Here is a 19,527-nt window from a genome sequence, read left to right on the forward strand (position 1 = left end):
AACAAAATATATATTTTTCTTTTACTCCATTAATAGTGGATTTACTCCAAGCTAATGCACTGAAGTGAGCACATTTAAGTAATCATCAGGAAGCTTGACTTAATGCTTGGATGTTAGCTAAGGGTACTTAATCATGCTTTGAATTGGGACAAAACTGTGACTAGGGGTCAGCTGCTCTGAATGACAATCTAAATAAAGGTGATTGCATTAAAGCACTAAGCAAACAACATTTCTCTGAATCTTGGTAGTGGTGAACACGAAGGAAGTCGGCGGATGAAAACAGAATTATTGGTGCAGATGGATGGCTTGGCCCGATCTGATGATCTTGTATTTGTTTTAGCAGCTTCCAATCTGCCATGGTAAGAGATCCAGAGAGTACATTTTTGAATACATTTACATGAGCCTCTAAGCACAGATAAAGATTTTATTTAGACTCTTGCAGAAAAAGCCTTGATATTTGGTTAAAGCATTTAAAGATTAATTTGGAGCTTTCACTTTTAAATTCTACAATTCTTGCTATTTGTGCCACATGAGAATAATCCATAATCAAGTCGACATATGCTGGTGTGACCAGCTGCTAATATTTAAAATGGAGTATTTGACTTTATACCCAAGTTATTTACAATGTTTAAGCTAAAAAGGGCTTCAGCATAGAACTGTAAGGTGCTTAAAACATCCAGTGCTTAGAAAGATACTCTATAAATAGGTTGGATTTTATTGGTATTAATATGTGACTTTTAAAAGTTGGGGGATAAAACCTTTCAGTTTCTTTAATTTCATTAATTTTATAGAAGAATAAGTGGTCTGTTAATAGAAAATACAATATAGCATAATTTAGTGTCTTTCATACAAAATGTATCCTCATATCTAGAGTTCAGAAAGAATAGCAGAGGGAGAGAATAAATTAAATGCTATGAAGCTGGAAGATCCTTTCTTTCAGAGAAACCTGTGGGATGAGGGTAGAGGGTAGGAAACTCAGTAAGATGGCTTTTTTTAGAAACCATCTATGCAGCTGGGAAAGCCCTTGTGGGGCATAGAGCGGGGTTCTGCAGGGAAGAGATGCATGGAGGCGGGAAATAGCTACTGAGAGTGCTGCTTTCCCCTAGCAGCATGACCTCAGCAGGGGAAATATGATGCCCTTTGTTAAGTCCTCTGCAGTTGTGAAGTAGCAGCCAATTCAGGAGTGTGTCTATCTGTGTTCCTACATTGTGCCCATCACCATAGCATCTATGGTCTAGGAAGCAGCATCAATTCCTAATGGGATACATTCAGGACAAGCTGGGGAACAGTGCCACAGAAAGTGGCTGATTCCTAACTCCATACATCTTCCTGCACCCAGCCATCATGATCCCTTCCCAATTCCTGTGGTGCACCTATATAAGGTCTCTTTCTTTTTGTAAATTCTCAGTGAATACATGAGGAAAATGGAAGCAGAGGTAGTATTTTCCCCACTCCTGTGCCCCCAATGCATTTAGCCTGAATTGGGTTGCTTCAGGTCATGTAAGCAGAAGAGGACCGATCTGGCCTCAGCCAAAGAGAAAGATGATGTATAGTTGAACTGTTCTGATTCCACTCAGCACACGTATAAACCAGTTCAGTACAATATTTTTCTGACTTGTGAATACCAATATAGTTTTCCTACAGAAGTTAGTTTATCAAATGCAGTGTATCTGTATTGCTTTATTTGCCAAGTCTAATGATAGAAGAGGATGCAGGGAGAAAGCTGTTATAGCCATGCATTAGAACAGTGGTTCTCAAATTCTGGTCTGTGAAGCACTTGCTGGAGGTTTGCAGAGAGCTGGTTCCTTTATCTCTTACTACTAAAATGAATTTAAAAGATGGCAAATATATTGAATACTTCCCTAGCATTACTTTCCAATTTGAGCAAGTGCTGTAGTTGATATATGATCATGGACTGAAGGAGAGGTGGTCCATGGGGTTATGAATAAAAGGGAAGGTCAAGACAATCTGTATTTAAACTATGGCGCACAGCATGAAAAAGTTGAGGACCCCTCAGCCAAACAAAAAACTTCTGTTTCTACTCAACAGATGTTCACAGAAAAGTATCAGTATTAATAAATGACTCTTCAGTTTTACATAATAGTGGCAGCGCACAGAATCTGACTGACAAGAACTTCCATTTCTGTAGCACTTACTTACCTATGCATTGCGACAACCACATAATGATGTCATCTGAAAGTGCTTCAAGATGAGTGAGGGCTCAACACCCACAAGAACCACATGTTTTGTTGCTGGGTTTTTTATTTTGATTGGTGGTTCTCTGGCTGATTTTCACAAGGACACCCTAGGGGCATTTGTTGGAAGAGCCTCATTCTGTGACTGGAGATCCTTGGTCTATGACTAGTGAGTTGTCATTTATATTGCAGCAGACAGTTTGTCTGAACAACTGCAGTCAATGTATCCACAACAGCTTTCATTCAAATGTATGTGAAAAAAACCTTAATTACAATGCATAATTTAATACACATGTACAAATCTGTGTGTTACATCATCTCGGTCATAACTTTCCAAGAGGATGTAAAATGAGTCTTCACTAATACTTTATTCCCCACCAGAGTTGGAACTAATTGATCTCTTTGTAGGCACTTTCATCAGAAAGGCCAAGGACAGAGTGGATACAGAGAATGAGCTCCCCTCTTAACCTATAAGTGGTTTCTCCAAGTCAGGATTGAGGCAGGTAGAGTTTTCAAATGCACCTAAATTACTTATGTGCCCCAGTTTTCAAAAGTGATGTAGGCACTTAGAAGCTTAAATCTGATTGAAACTCAGTGGGACCTAGGAATTTAAGAGCACTTAGGTGCTCTTAAAGATTTTATCCTGCATGTTTTACCTGCTGTGGGATAAATAGACAACTTCAATCTCATAACAGCACCTTTTGTGAGCATTAAATCAACAATAAAAAATGAACAAATCAATTAACATAAAGGTCTTTGCATTCTCCTTTCATCCTTATATATCCTGGTTGGTGATTCTGTGGTTACATGCGCAATGAAAATAAAAATCAAAGCCATCATCTGCCTTTTATGCATTTAATTGCAAGTCTTATTATGGCACATTCTGTGCTGACTTACTATTTGGGCAATCCTGTAGATTTAAATCAGTGCAGAATCTGGCCTGTTTTGTATTACAATACGTACAAGAAAAATAGATCAGAATAGGATTAATTCCATTCTAAAACCACTAATATCCAATTGTTTAACAAAATACTTCAAGATAAGTAGCTATTGCACATGCAAATAATTATCTTTTGAGGTGAACGGTTAATATATTAATAATCCACTTCTCCTGATGTGGTTCATTGGTAATGTACTATAAAAATGGTAATTTATTACAGCATCAGTACCCTTTAAAAAGAGAGGCTTTGAACAACCCATAGTTCCTTTTCATGCTCAATTGCTGAAGTAGTCCTTGAGGTAGCTAAGCTTCATGCAGCAGTACAATATTAAAGGGGGTTCAGTCTCTTTAGAAAAGTCAAGTCTTCATGCCCATGCACACTAGCGCAAAGGGAGAAGTTGGGACTGTCAGAAACCATTGTGATGTTGCACTCCGTATGTTTTATGGAAATATGATGTAACTGGAATATGCTTTATGCAAAAGGCCTCTTGTAAAGTATCATAACAAAGGTTATAAACTACTGAGTATATTCCTCCTATTTGTACGCGTGTATCATTCTTTTATCTGAAGCTAGAAATATGAAGTATAACTCTGAGGTCCTATTGTAATTATGCAAAACGTGGGCCATTAATGGTGGTTTAGAATCTTGATGGCTCCCATTGACTAGGACAAATGGTTGTAAATGATTTATTTAACTGCAAGCCTTCCTGTGTACAGGAAAAATGGAGACTAGGGGTCTTACAGTGATATGTGACCATGTCACATGATATTGGAATCCATCTTAATCCTTGTACTGTTCCATTGATGAGACGGGGGTGGGGACAAGCACAGACAAAAGATTCCCACTTTGTGCCAAAGCTATAAAAGGGGGTGGAGCAGGACAAAAGGGGGCTGCCAGTTATGAGAAAACTGCTGCTTACCACCCGAGATGTCTTCTGGATCTAACAAAGACTGGACCAGGGAAAGGATTAGGCCCAGACTAGGAAGGAGTCTTGTCTGTGAAAGAAGCTTTTTGGAACACCTTTGAGGGTGAGATATTACGTGTAATCAGTTTCTTAATGTATTAGGCTTAGACTTGCGTGTTTTGTTTTATTTTGCTTTGTGACTTATTTGTTCTGGCTGTTATTACTTGAAACCATTTAAATCCTACTTTTTATACTTAATAAAATCACGTTTGTTTATTAATAAGCCCAGAGTAAGTGATAAATAGCTGGGGGAGCAAACAGCTGTGCATATCTCTCTATTGGGGGAAGGATAGCTCAATGGTTTGAGCATTGGCTTGCTAAACCCAGGGTTGTGAGCTCAATCCTTGAGAGAGCCATTTAGGGATCTGGGGCAAAAATCTGTCTGCGGTTTGGCCCTGCTTTGAGCAAGGGGTTGGACTAGATGACCTCCTGAGGTCCCTTCCAACCCTGATATTCTATGATCAGTGTTATAGAGGGCAAACAATTATGAATTACACTGTATAAGCTTTATACAGAGTAAAACAGATTTATTTAGGGTTTGGATCCCATTTGGGGTCTGGGTGCTGGAGACAGGTAACCTGCTGAGCTGTTTTTAGATAAATCTGCAGCTTCAGGAGCGTGGCCCAGACCCTGGGTCTGTGTTGCAGCAGGCTAGTGTGTCTGGCTCAACAAGGCAGGGTTCTGGAGTCCCAAGCTGGCAGGGAAAATGGGCTCAGAGGTAATTTCAGCACATTAGGTGAAATCCCAAGGTGATCTCTGTGGCCAAACCTGTAACAACTATAAGATGGAGTCGAGAAACAGCAGGATGCCTGAGGATCTGGACCTTACAGGCCTCTGTTGAGGCAACCATGAGGCTGACCTCCCTCAGTGTGTTTTCTAGATAAACAGATCATATGTGTCTGATCTTTGTATGTGATTTATAATCTTGCTATGGGATTAGCTGTGCTACAGTGACAATACAGTTTTGACTATTTCAGCATTTAATTTTGGACCACTTCACAATCCAGAAATGCTGCAAAGTTTGCACAAATTAAAAACATGTAAAATTCAAAATTGCACATTTTGAATCCAATATTAATTTACATTCAAAGTGGATTTAGAAACTTGGAATTTTGAAATACTTGAATTTTTCTGTGTGTGTGTGTGTAGTCTATATATATATAATATAGACTACAGGCATTTTCATCTGAAATGATCCTAATTTCAAGCAGAGCCCCCTGAAATTTCAAGAAATTACACAGTGTTCTAAAAGGTTAAATAAAATACCAAGACATTTTTAATGGGACTACTTGTGTGTCAAGTTACTCATGCATAGATGTTTGGAGGACTGGGACATAAATAAGGATCTTAAAAGTCTGTGTGAAATCTGGTTCCATTGAAGTCAGTGGCAAAGTTCTCACTGACTTCATTGGGGTCAGGATTTCACCCTCTAACTTTAGGCACCCAGGACCAGATTTAAAAAAAAATTCAGCACCCAGCAGTTGCCAGCGAGACTCTTTGCAGCCAGGTCTGCAAAAGCACTCGGCAATCAGAGGACTGAAATCTTGTGAGAACATGGCAACTTATTTTGGGAGCTGATGTTTTCTCAGAATCTGTCCCCCAGTTTTGAAAGTCTTGCCTCTGAAGTTTTAGAATTTCATTTCAGAATTTTTAAACACCTTTTTTATTTTTTTATAAAAAAAAATTAAAAAATTAAAGTTTAATTTTTAAACTGGTCAGATTTTGCCCTCCATTACACCCAAGCAACCTGGGTGTAATCTCATTGGCTTGTGTGGGTACAAATGAGGGAAGAAATTGGGCCTAGAGCACTAGATGGAAATTTCTGTAAATATGAATAAATAAATTTAATTTAGAAACCTGCTTTAAGTGGGTGAAACCCAATTGAAATCAGTGTACCTGCTCACACCAGCACTATGTATACTGGTCTTTTCTTATTTTTCTTAAATACTTGCTGGGCTATGTTCAGTCCTAGTGTAAGACCACTGACTTCAGTTGAGGTAGGCTTACTAATATCAGAGCTGAATTTATATATGAATAGTTTTGCATGTGAATTGGGCTTTTGGCCCTCGGAGGTAGTGGAGTGTAGAAGGGAGATGGAGCAGAAAGCATGTGAACACAGTAGTACAACAGGGCAAACAGGAAGTGGTATATTTGGGAAGGAATTGGAGCATTGTTCTTACTCATTTTCATTGGATTCATATTTATGTTTATACACCGAGGGGGAAGGTTTGTGGAACCAGGAATGGCTGAGTACTAATCCCAATGATCAGATTGACTCCTTCTGTAACTTTGGGAAGTCACTCAGCACATCTCTGTGCTCCTTTCCTTTCCTTCCCTGCCATCCCAACAAATCTATACATTTGGGGATAATAGTAGCCACACCACATGTTAAGCAGGTGATGCCTCGCACATACACATGGTAAACTAGTTGAGCTGTGGAGAAGGCCTTGAAGAGTTAAAGCATTATATAAGTGTCAAGTATTATTCGTTAGCTCTTGTATGCCCATTGATTTCCGTTAGTTATGTAATTAAAGAATGTATTACCCAGCAGTGCATTTAGTGAGTTGTATTTATTTCACGTATTCAACCCTACATATATTTGTTGGTGGTGAAGAAGGCTGATGACAATGATTTGTACTTCTGTAGTGCTGTTTGGTCAGCTGTTGATCACTTAGCAAGAGGGGGTTACCCTTATCCCCCATTTTACAGCTGGAGGTGACTGAAGCACAGAAGATTACTTTCCCAAGGCCATACAGAGTCATTTGCAGAGTTAAGAGTAGAAGCTAGGTTTCCTGAGTCACAGCCCCATGCTCAGCCTACTAGACCACGGTCATCTCTGCTGAGGAGAGTTGTTTAATTCAGCAGCAGCTCTTCTCTTTGGGACAGTATCCTGAGCACTTGTCCTAATTTGCTCTTGGGATTTGTAGTGCAGGAGATACCTGGCTACTGCCAAGTTATACTGTGTGTCTCAAAAAAATTAGGATACAGCCCTAAGTGTCATTTTAAATATATATATATATATTTTTTATGCCTCATTTTTTCAGCCTTGTACCGAACTAGATTTTAAAAGATTTGTTTATCTTGGATGGTTGTTGATCCGATGAAAAATTAATACCAAGATGCTTTTAGTTGAATGGAAAAGAAGTCAAAACAAAGCGCTTTATGCACTCTTATCTACATTGCAGCTTATTGATCTTTCCATTCCATTCAGCAATCCCCTCCTTGCTGCCCAGCCTGGCTTCCTGTTACTCATCACAAAGCAGTGTGGTTTATTGACAAGTTACTTGTTGAAATGATTAAACATAATTAAATAAAATAAAGGCCTTGTTGACTAAAAGATAAAGTGATCCTTAACTATGCTGTTTTCCCCCCCAGTACCTTTGGAGTCTTTCCTAACTCATTGATTAGTTTAATTTACTAGCATAGAATAGGATCATTTGCCCTTCCCTTCCCACCCAGGCAATGGTCAAAATGTAGGTGCGGGGACATAGCACTGATTAACAAACAGTTCTGAGGGAAGAAGCCAAAGTACTAATGGTACATTGAGAAGTATTTTCTCTTCCATAAGTGTGCTGAAAAAGATGGGGTCAAGGACAGCTAGACCACAGAATCTAAGTCAGGCCCAGAATTGCTCTCTGCTAGTAAGGTCTTTGCCTTCAGTAGATTGCAGGGTCCTAAGCTCCTTTCTGCTGTGAGAGAGAGATCATAGACTATCAGGGTTGGAAGGGACCTCAGGAGGTCATCTAGTCCAACCACCTACTCAAAGCAGGACCAATCCCCAACTAAATCATCCCAGCCAGGGCTTTGTCAAGCTTGACCTTAACAACCTCTAAGGAAGGAGATTCCACCACTTCCCTAGGTAACCCATGGATGGAAGCAAATAAAAGTAAAACCAGGCAGAAAAGACCCTGCAGGAGCAGACATGGGTGTGCAGCACCAACAAAGCAAGTGCTGTCTCTCCCCAGAATCACCTCAAGCCAGCTGTGCATGGTCAGGACTTCACAGGCCTGGAGCTGTGTTTGGGAAGGATGGAGAACCCTTACTCTTTGTTGCATTCCCTTCCCAAACCAGTGGGGATACTACCAGCAAGCGCAGTAGGAGCTAGTACTCCACAGAGCACTGCTTTTGCAACATTACTATTATTAACCAAGTACCATATCCTCCTCTGTGTGTGTGTGTGGGGCAGGGGGGGAGCTATGGGCAGAGGGTTCTGTGTTCCCCTCAAGTAGACCCCAGCTAGTGCTCTCCTCAGTAAGAAGCGTTGTATGTATTTAGATGGAATAAAGGGCCCAAAGAGTCAAAGGTGTTAACACAACCCTAACTGTCCAGCTTTAAACAGCTGTAAACAAGATTTGGGGGGAGGGTTGGTATACAGAGACCTCAGCTTGCAACCACACCGTTAAAAATCCTTTAAAACCTTTTGTTAAAGATGCAATACATAAGATTAGAGATACAGAAAAGGAAAAACAGTTGAAGTACTTAAAATGTAAATGATTGTCAGGCTTTCATTTTAAAAACATCTCGTGTCCTTTAGCTGAAGAGAATTTGTAGAAGTAAACCAGGGTTTTTACCAGTCTTTTAAGTATCAGAGGGGTAGCCATGTTAGTCTGGATCTGTAAAAGCAGCAGAGAGTCCTGTGGCATGAGCATGCATCTGACAAAGTGGGCATTCACCCATGAAAGCTCATGCTCCAATACGTCTGTTGGTCTATAAGGTGCCACAGGACTCTTTGCTGCTTTTACCAGTCTTTTAGATGGTCATAACTGTGCTGTTTGGGGAAGAGAGAAGAGTTTTGTTCAGAGGGGCTAGAGCAGTTGTTAAATCCTGGCAGAAGAAGAAAGAAAAGAACCATGAAGATAGAAAATGCAGCTTCTGTCTCTGGTGTTGATTCTCATTTGCAAACTCACTGCTGAGAAACACAGGCACAGTGCACAGTCTGATCAGCCACTCTTGAGACGTGGCAAACTTGTAGCAGCATCAGATTGTTTAGGACATTGTATGTAGCATCCCCTTTCTGGTCACAGGCTTACAGCAGTGTTGCAAAATATGCAGTTTTGCCAGCTAAGCCAGACTCTTATTAGAGATAAGGAACAAGGCAAGTGATAAGAAGGAGCTATAAGGTGGGGAAGGAAGAGAACACACATGGAGAGGGAGGGATGTGACAAACTCTCATATCCCCCGTGGTAGTTGGGATTTAGCCAGAGGATGCAGCGGTTTCAGTGTCATATGATGCCCTCTCTCTGGCCCAGCCTGATCAGGACATCTCTCAGATTAGGATGATGAAGGCCTGCGGTCCTAGGAGATGGTGGTAGCAGCAGTGATGGTGAAGCTTGCTCCTTTTCCATCTTTCAGTCAGCCAGCATCACAGCCAGCCTTTCCCCTCAAAGTCTCTTTCTGAGGACCTGAAAAGGGGAATGATGGGCAGAATAGCCCATCCCCTCATTATTTAGTCCATCAATTAGGCCTAATTTGTAACACCATTGGTCCATTGATTTCTGGTCCCATAAGTCTCTTGTTTACCAGGCATGATTTTAACATAATCCTTATATCAGTAGGCCTTTTTGTTTGAAGTGTCTCTCTTCTGCGTCTTTTCCCATCAAGATTTATCATTGGTTATTGTGACACTTCATAAGCTTTCTCACATTTGAGTTACAATTTGTTGCTCAGAATTATTACAAGGGAAATACAAACACAGCTTCCAAACTTAGTAGATGCCCAAGGATTTGCAGAGAATTTGGCTGCCCCTTGGCTGCAAGAGCAATGATTTAGGATATCTATACATATTGTATTTAAAATGCTGAGGACACTTCATTTGAATTGTGGGCATGGAGGGGTTGGGGAGGAAACATGGCAGTAGCAGTAAACAGAAAAGGGGAAGGCTGAGTCATTGAATGTAACTGACTTTACTTGGTACCCATTGAAAATGCCAGCACGTGGGTTTCCAGCACCTGGATTCCTTCTCACTAAGAAACATTCCAAACCAGAGAAAAATTTTGGAGTGGATGGCACTGGCTTGTTCCCTTCTCAGTCACCTGCTGCATTTAAAAAGCAGGTCAGCTTGAGTGAAACCCAGCGGTTGAATATCTGCCTTGACAAGAGAAGGGGAGGTGGCATTTTTCACATCTGTAAAGGAGGGAACATATAGAGTTCTGAGGCCATGTGGGTGTTTGCCTGGTGTTTTATAGTCTGATTCTAAGAGTCTGGATAAGTTGCAAGACATCCATTCAGCCCCGGCAAAGTCACTTTAGGGTTTTCTCTTTGTTATCCTTAAATCTTGTTGTCAAGTGTGGGAATATCACTAAGTCTAGTTGGAAATGCTGTGGCTAGATGTTCTGCTGTCAGCCAACTGTTCTGCACAGACTGTGGGACATATTTTGAGACTCTATGGATGTGGCTTCACTGCAGAAGTAACTGATGATCAGCAACCTGGTCCGAACACCAGGTTAGCCTAGCCCAAGTGAGACCAGCCATACTTGAGTTACTGTGCCCTGCTTGGTGCTGCAACCCCTGTCCTCAATGTATGTCGTTAGGCTCTCTGGGAGCATATCCCATGGTTCTTTGTGCTGCAGTAAGCTGAGGTGCTTTATGATTCTTTCCCAGTGAATTGTGGGAGAATTCAGAACTTGTCTTTTTTTTGGGGGGGGACACACAGGGGAAATTATAGGACTATCAGCAGTCCGGTGGTTTGGCCTGCATCCTCACTGCAAAGTGGGCACGTCAAAGGTTATGTCTGAACATCACCCCCTTGGGATGAATGCAGGCACCTCACTGACCTCAGACAACATTCCCTAGGCAACAGCAGGCCCCTGGTCTGGCTCTGGGGCTGGCCCTCTGGCTGGCTCTCATAGCAATTCCACCACATCTAGGGGACATAACACAGTCCAAACGCAAAGGAAAATAGTTCTTCTTTGAGGGATGGTCCCTATGTGGATTTCAAACATGGAGGCGTATGCCAGCGTGTCTGATCTCAGAGGGCTCAGGCTGGCAGTGCTTTTAAGCAGTTTTCCAGCACCTAACCCACTGCCCTGGGCTGGGAGCTCTAGCCTCCCCCACTGGCCTGAGTTCCTCCCTTTTAAGGGCCCTCCCCCAGGCCAGACAAGCTGCACAGGTGCAGCAAGGGTTGGGGCTGATTGTGACCACAGGCGCTCTTTAACCTCTGGTTGACTGGGACAGGGATATCTGCCGCACCACAAGATGTTACCAGCCCAAAGTGAAAGTGGCAATCGGGCTTCAGCCTGCTGGGCCAGCTAGCATGGGTAAAAGCACCACCTCACACAGCTTGAGAGGTTTTCCCGTGTGGAGAGGGGCTAGGAGCAACACCCAAATAAGAACCTGAGTTAATTCTGCAGTGAAGACATCCTAAATGCGGGCTTGGATACTAGGCATGTACTTGAAAACCTAGATGTAGCCAGGCTAAAGGACTGTCATTGCAGGTGAAGGGGCAGATCGGCACCTGCTGTATATTGTATTCAGTACAGCTATCATAACTTACACCAGCTGAGGATCTGCACCAATAGGATTTCTAGCATCCACAGCTCTGCTTCCTCAGGCCAAATGTGGACAGTTGGCTTTCCAAAACAAAGTCACAACATGAGAAAGCACCTGGCTGAGGAGGCATCCCAGCATGACATGTGGCTCCTTTCTTTGTTTCGTAAACATTTCTCAGATAAAGTCAGCTTGAGGTAGGTGACCTAAACCCCTTATATTAGTAACTAAGCCATGTCAGAGTAAGAGAGAATTAAATGTGAGTTTGCATAGAAATCCGTTTTGAATTCCTAGCCAAGTACATTCCTTGTGAGGCCATGTATTGGTATGGAGGGTGGGGGGCACACAAGATTTCTCTTTTTGCTTTGGTGTCTGTTCCAAAAAAGTCCTTGCGGTGGGTGAAATTCCCCCCGAGCAAAAGAAATATGCAAGGCCTAGGCACCACGTAAGGCCTAGTTATCTGTTGGCTCGCTGTTGCAGTCATATACAATAAACATAACTCAAACTGGCAACAAGTATCAATAAAAATATGCATTGATTTTAAAATTCTCTTATTTATTTATCAGGCCTCAAGTAGAGTGTATTTGAATGAATTTCCCAGTTCTTCTTTAAGCTCTGAATTGGCTGGGTATTTGTTTTAAATCTGTGCTTACTCAGTCTTTGCCTGCAATCACATCTCGTGAACCTGATAGGTTCTTTCTAAGGTGCTGGGTACTGCTGCTCCCAGTGACTTCAGTGGGAGCTGCTGGGTGCTAAGTATTTTTGAACATTCACTTGTTAAAGCACTTAAATGTGTACGTAGGAACTTAATTTAGGTACCTGTTTAAAAATTTTTAGGAGCGTTAATTAATGGCAGTTAACTCACACAATTAACTAAAAAAAAATTAATCACAATTTGAAAAAAATAATCGCGATTAATCGTAGTTTTAATCTCACTGTTAAACAATAAAATATCAATTGAAATTTATTAAATATGTTTGGATATCTTTCTACATTTTCAAATATTGATTTCAATTACAACACAGAATACAAAGTTTACAGTGCTCAATTTGTTATTTTTTATTACAAATATTTGCACTGTAAAAATTATAAACAAAAGAAATAGTATTTTTTCAGTTCACCTCATACAAGTACTGTAGTGCAATCTCTGTCATGGAAGTGCAACTTACAAATGTAGATTTTTGTTTGTTTGTTTTGTTTTGAGTGCAGTTACGTAACAATGTTAAACTTTAGAGCCTATAAGTCCACTCAGTCTTCTTGTGCAGCCAATTGCTAAGAGAAACAAGTTTGTTTACATTTAGGGGACATAATGCTGCCTGCTTATTTACAATGTCACCTGTAAGTGAGAACAGGTGTTCACATGGCACTTTTGTAGCTGGCATTGCAAGGTATTTACATGCCAGATATACTAAACATTCATATGCCTCTTCATGCTTCCACCATCATTCCAGAGGACGTGCTTCCATGCTGATGACACTCGTTTAAAAAAATAGTGTGTTTAATTAAATTTGGGACTGAACGTGTTGGGGGAGAATTGTATATACTCTGTTCTGTTTTACCTGCATTCTGCCATAAAGTCATGTTATAGAAGTCTCGGATGATGACCCAGCACAAGTTGTTCATTTTAAGAACACTTTCACTGCAGATTTGATGAATGCAAAAAAGGTACCAGTGTGAGATTTCTAAAGATAGCTACAGCATTCAAAGCTGAACTGGCTTCCAAAATCTGAGCGGGACGAGCATGCTTTCAGAACCCGAACCACCAAAAATAGAAAATCAACTGTCTGCTTGTGGCATCTGACTCAGATGATGAAAATGAATATGTGTTGGTCCACACTGCTTTGGATAGTTATCGAGCAGAACCCATTTCATATCAGCATGGACGCATGTCCTCTGGGACAGTGGTCGAAGCATATGAATCTTTACCGCATCTAGCATGTAAATATCTTGCAATGCCGGCTACAACAGTGCCATGTGAACACCAGTTCTCACTTTCAGGTGACATTGTAAATAAGAAGCGGGCAGCATTATCACCTGCAAATGTAAACAAACTTGTTTGTCTGAGCAATTGGCTAAACAAGAAGTAAGAATGAATGGACAGGTAGGCTCTAAAGTTTTACATTGTTTAATTTTTGAATGCTTTTTTTTTTTTGGTACATAATTCAACACGTGTGAGTTCAACTTTCATGATATAGAGATTGCACTACAGTACTTGTATGAGGTGAACTAAAATACTATTTATTTTTACAGTGGAAATATTTATAATAAAAGAAATGAGCACTGTACGCTTTGTATTCTGTTGTAATTGAAATCAATATATTTGAAAATGTAGAAAACATCCAAAAATGTTTAAATAAATGGTATTCTATTATTCTTTAACAGCACGATTAATCGCGATTAATTTAATTGCTTGACAGCCCTTAAAAAATTATATCTATCAGTGAGAAATGCTATTTATTATTAAACAAATTACAAGAACAATCTCCAATAGTGACGGAAGTAGGATTCACTGTTACGTCAAAAGTTTGTTGTAGATAAGCTTTTCCAGCTCACAGTAACTTCACTGGGTGTTTTCCATACATAGTGCCGTAGGCATCAGTGCAAAATTCCACAGCATCCCATTTACACTGCTAACCAAGGACCAAATTCTGCTATCAGCATGAATGTGTTAATCTTACATGTGGTGAATGGATCCTGGTTCCATTGAAGTCAATGGCAAGATTCCTATTGACTTCCATGGGGCAAGGATTTCACCGTAGGGGTCAGAAAGGGAAGAGCAAGATCAGGCTGCTTTGTTTAATCCCTGCCTACAATCCAAAATTCCACCAACGTCCTGGAATAGCTTGCTGTCTCTGCTAAAATGATAAGCATGAAATAGTTACTGGTGTGGGGATATAAGTTGCTATAATTAGGGTTCAGAGTCGGGAATGTGTTCACAGCGCTTTTCTAACCCTCAGCCTGTCTGGCTGTATGCACTGAACAAGGTACCTCTAAGTCAATTTCACACTTAAAAGGTTTTAGTTGCAACCATAAGGACTAGAAAATGTTTTTAAATGAACACTTGAATTCTACAGGAATGGGATACTCAGTAGAAGATGGGAGAACTTGTAGGTTTATTATATGCAAATGACACCTGATTAACTGAGATGTGAATTGATTTTTATTTAGGCAGGTTGTTTTTGTTAATACTTGTTAAGCTCAAATGCTTGAAAAACAGTTAGGAGAAAAGAGGTCTTTTAAAAGAGATTTACACCCACAGCCTTTGGATTAAGGGCTGAGAAAACCTCACACACAGAATACTTGAGACTTCCAAGGAATCCTCCAGTATAACCAGGGAAGACGAGACTTGACAGTATTGATATTTTGTAGGAAAAGAGAAGCAGAAAGAAAATAAAATATTTTAGGGGTAAAACTCTTTCATGCCTTTTTTATGCATCACAAAGAGGCAAAAATATAAATGAGGCACACCAATTTTTGTCTTTAATAATCTGAGACTACTAGTGTTTTCAGCACCTTGGCACCTTTCTCTTTCAATGGTTTACCCATTCTTTGCAGCTTTTAATAAGGATGCTCAGCCCTGTGGGAATATTATTACTATTTATTTGTATTCCAATAGCACCTAGGAGCCCTGGTCATGAATCAGGACCATTTTGTGCTAGGTGAAAACACATTTAAAAAAAAAAATGGCGTGTGCCCCAAAGTGATTATAATCTAGGTTTTGCATTTATTGCACGTTTCATTTGAAGATCTCTGGGCAATTAGTTAATCCTCACAATATGCCTCAGAGATGAGTTGTTGTGTCCCCATTTTACAAAATGGGCTAAACCAAGGCACAGAGAGGAGAAGTGACCTGCTCAAAGCCAGACAGTGAACCAGTATCAGAGCCAGGAAAAGAACCTACAACTCTTGACTCCATATTCCAGGTCCCTAGATCATGAGTCAGTAACCAAACAGAGTTAATTGGCAACAATGTGATGATGATTAATTACTATTTTATAACCAGGTTGAAAGGCTCCCTGGTAGCTTTGAAAATGTAAAGTGGCTTCCTGCAACAAGCAGCTTAGTTTTCAGAAGTCCAGCATCCGTACAAACACACAACCTTGCTGAGAAGACTTATCCCCATTTTCTTTCTCTTTAGGGAATTAGATTATGCCATGTTGCGGCGGCTGGAGAAGAGGATTTTGGTTGACCTCCCAAATAAAGAGGCACGACAGGCTATGATTCAGCACTGGCTGCCCCCAATGAGCAACAGTGGAGGAGTGGAGCTGAGAACTGAGCTGGAATACAGCTTGCTGGGTCAGGTGAGAAGACAGCAAAGCGGGTGCAATTCATCACTGGCAACTCAGACTCCTGAAGTTTTTCAGCGAGGGAATTGTGGGAATGTAGTGAGCCCGATTCTGCTCTCATTGAAACAGGTGTGAACTATACATGCTACAAGTAGCATCTTTAAACATGATAGCCGGGGGAACGAGAATAAAGCTCAAGTTATGAAGGTGAATGATTGAACATGGGTAAGATGGGAGGCTTAGGGACTCTTCCTACAAGGGGACATCAATGAGAGCTGAAGGTATATTGAACTTGTCTCAGTAGGTGAAATCACCAGTTTCGCATGACTCAACTTGGAAGTCAAAGATGTATTTTGATGCCGGTATTGGGTCACCTTTTCACTGCTTCAGATGTAAACACAGAAAAAAATTACAAACAACTGTATAGCTCCAGCCCTTCCTAACACCACAGTGGGGTCTTTCGGTTTATAGCAGAGATGAGCGAGGTACAGCACTCTGCTGAGTAGGAAGAATGGACACTAGTGCAGTATGGAAGAGCATCAATAAAGTGAAAAGGCTCAGCAGGGCATCAATCTCCAAGAGCTCAGATATTTTCCTTACAGAGCCTAAATTCAGGCTGTCGTCACCTATAACCTCTGCTGAGAGTAGCTAATACTTGCTCAGCTGCCCATGGCTTAGTTCTGTTCATAGAGACATACAGAATATTTCAGTTTCTATTTCAAAAACACAATTCTTACTATTTAACAACTACAATGCACTAGAACTGCAAACATAAGGTTGTAGTACCAGCTGTCGATTCTCGTGAGCCTTTGGCCCTGTCCACGCTGGGCAGAACAGTGCTACCTGTGTTCCAGCTAGCCCCATCCTTATCCAACTGTGGCATGATTATCAGCTCAGTCACTGGCTGGAACGAGAACCTCATTATGTACGGCTTGGTACAAGCTAGACCATGCTATGCACTCAGGATGGTTGGGTTTTCATTTAAAGATGATTACACAGGGCTAGGATTTTTTAAGTTAAAGGCAAGTGGTTATTTGGGCCCATGCCTTGCCAGTTGAGTGCCTAGGGTGCACACACATATCAGATTTGTGTGTGTGTGAAGTAGATGTGCATTGAAGGAGGTGTGCGGTTGCGCATGTCTAAAGACTTGTCTACACCCAAATTGGCACCAAAACTGCTTTTATTTCACACTTGTTATTTTTGTGCGTACACACTCTTTAGTTCAGATTAAGAGTGGCCTAGCTAAATGGAAACAGGATGCTCTTAACCTAAAATAAGAGTATCCACATTCAGACTTGCAAAAGATAGGACGCAGAACAAGTGATGTTTTGCAGAGCAGCCCTAACGTTGAAAATCTGTCCCATTGGTGGTGTTTGTATCTCAGTAGGGCTTAGAGGCCCATTTTACTAGGCACGGGACAGAAACACAGAGCCCATTAAAGCCAGTGAAGACTCTCATTGACTTCAGAGGGCTTTGGATCAGGTCCAGAATGAGTTTACAGTCAAAATAGGTAAGACAGAAAGGGTGGGAAACAAGCACAGAGAGATGATGATTTTATTTTACCTGCAGAAAACTGTCCTTAAAAAACCAAATGCCTGATTTGCTAACACCTGCCTAAAGCAACTCTGCATTCAAAGCAAGAATGAAGTAACATGAGAGTATATACACATCACGTGCAATGATTCGTAATCCTGTGAATTGTGATCTTGTATTAGGAGACAGAAGGGTACTCTGGCTCTGACGTTAAACTGGTCTGCAAGGAAGCAGCTATGCGGCCAGTGAGGAAAATCTTCAATGCTCTTGAAAATCATCAGCCAGGTACAATAGCTCTCATAGAGAATCCTATGTGACAAATGCTGATCTATCATTGTAACACTAGGCATTATATATTCACATACCAGTAGGTGGAGCTCTCTTATTTGCTTAGAAAAGTTTTAAACTGTATGTTTGTAAAAACCTAATTAAGCCAACATTTACATAACTCAGGTCATCTGTTGAAGCTGTCAATTTCTGTGCACTGAACACAATAAGAACCATGTTCTCTCCTGCTATATCCAATCTTCTGCTTAGTGTATTAACCGTTAAGTATGTTGCATTATGCACTGGCTTAAAAAGAGCATCTCTTAGCACTGATCAGCATCTCATTCACTTTCAGCATTTGGTCAATTTTCTCTCTCCAGGTAGCAGTAATTTACCCGAACTCCGGCTGGATACAGTCACAACAGCAGATTTCCTGGATGTGATCGCTCACACCAAGCCATCAGCCAAGAATTTAAGTCAGAAGTACATAGCCTGGCAGAGAGATTTTGAATCTGTTTGAAATGGCTTTAGACTTTGAAATCAAAGATACCCACTATCCAAAATGGCATCTGCGATTGGGGTTCAGCTACAGATAGAGGGAGTGAACTATGATGGAAAAGGAATTACTTTCTTTTTTTTTTCTCCCAGAAAACTGAAGAGACTCTGTACTTCCAAATCTGAAAGGTGCATTTTTAATTTACCATGTTCAATGACAATTAGAAATTGTTATTCTTCATGGAAAAGTAATGTCTACAGTGAATATGCAATGAAGATTCTAGCACTAATTTTATGCATAAAGCCTTATAAATTGATCAGTCTTGCACAATCTTTATTCATTGCAAATGATTTTCACTTCTTAGGGGAAGAGGAGCAAGAGTAGAAAGCTTATGTCAGGAATAGCAAGAAGATTAGGGTGTTCACAATACTCAAACTAGTGCATCACAACCAGTCTAGCACTTACTAGCAAGGACCCGTGCGATTGCCAATGAAGCATAAGAGACTTTTTTTTTTTTTAAAACCCATCTGGGATTAAATTCAACATTTTATTATTGCCTGATAGTCATGGTCAACTTGGTGCAGTTTTGGTCCGGGATATAATTTGTTCATGTATCGATGTCCTGATGTGTTTTATCCATCCCATTCAATTTGGTTTTGGGTTATTTTTTACCCAACTAGCACCAATGTCATTTGCTTTTAATAGAGTGCTGTAGTGCTCATAAGTATATTACTTGTTGAGGAATCAGCGCCTAATTTAAATTACATATTACTTATTAGCTGAGCTCCAGTGAAACAAAGCATTTATTCTGTTCTTAATAGTCTTTCATCCTTCCTTTTTGGTCTTTTTTGCTGTTCATAAACAGCAATGCTAACTGGTGTCTTTAGATGCCAGGATTTTTTAGGTGTTTACCAAGATGGAAGATGCACATGCTGAAGTGGAATTGTAAGCGGATGACAGCTGAGGTGATGTATGGGGTTAGGAATATTTGTGAAGCTAGCGACACTTTTATAAGGAGGATGAAGAATGTTATGGTCTGTTGCTACTTATTTATTAGATTTTAAGTTTAAAGCTTAATAAGGCATCCTAGGCCACTGAGGCAAAATTCTTTCGTTATAGAGCTACTTTAAGGTGGGTGCAAAATTGGTTGGAAGACCATTCCCAGAGAGTAATTATCAGTGGCTCACAGTCATGCTGGAAGGACATAATGAGCAGGGCCGACGAGAGGTGGGGGGAAACCAGTACAAATTACTGGGGCCTGGCAGTCCAGAACGGGGCACGGGGCCCGGCTTCCCCCCACTCTTGTCGGCCCTGTTTAGCCGGTCCGCCCTTGCTGGGAGGGCCAAAACATTTTTTTCCA

General features: G+C 40.7%; 1 protein-coding gene across 5 annotated transcripts in view; it reads left to right on the forward strand.

The window, feature by feature from the left end:
* Nucleotides 1-19,527, forward strand: part of KATNAL2 (katanin catalytic subunit A1 like 2) — a 51,323-nt gene extending 31,796 nt beyond the window's left edge. The window contains exons 13-16 of one of the 5 annotated variants that reach the window (XM_045020872.1): nucleotides 249-359; nucleotides 15,724-15,886; nucleotides 17,587-17,689; nucleotides 18,052-19,527. In XM_045020872.1, coding sequence (XP_044876807.1) covers nucleotides 249-359; nucleotides 15,724-15,886; nucleotides 17,587-17,689; nucleotides 18,052-18,191 — 517 coding nt within the window. In that variant the 3' untranslated portion in view covers nucleotides 18,192-19,527. Of the gene's footprint in view, nucleotides 1-248; nucleotides 360-15,723; nucleotides 15,887-17,440; nucleotides 17,553-17,586; nucleotides 17,690-18,051 lie in introns of those variants that run through there. The other 4 variants (XM_045020871.1, XM_045020870.1, XM_045020869.1 and 1 more) reach the window with 4 other exon arrangements.

This window comes from Mauremys mutica, chromosome 6 (assembly GCF_020497125.1).
Source record: "Mauremys mutica isolate MM-2020 ecotype Southern chromosome 6, ASM2049712v1, whole genome shotgun sequence".
Lineage (NCBI taxonomy): Eukaryota > Metazoa > Chordata > Testudines > Geoemydidae > Mauremys > Mauremys mutica.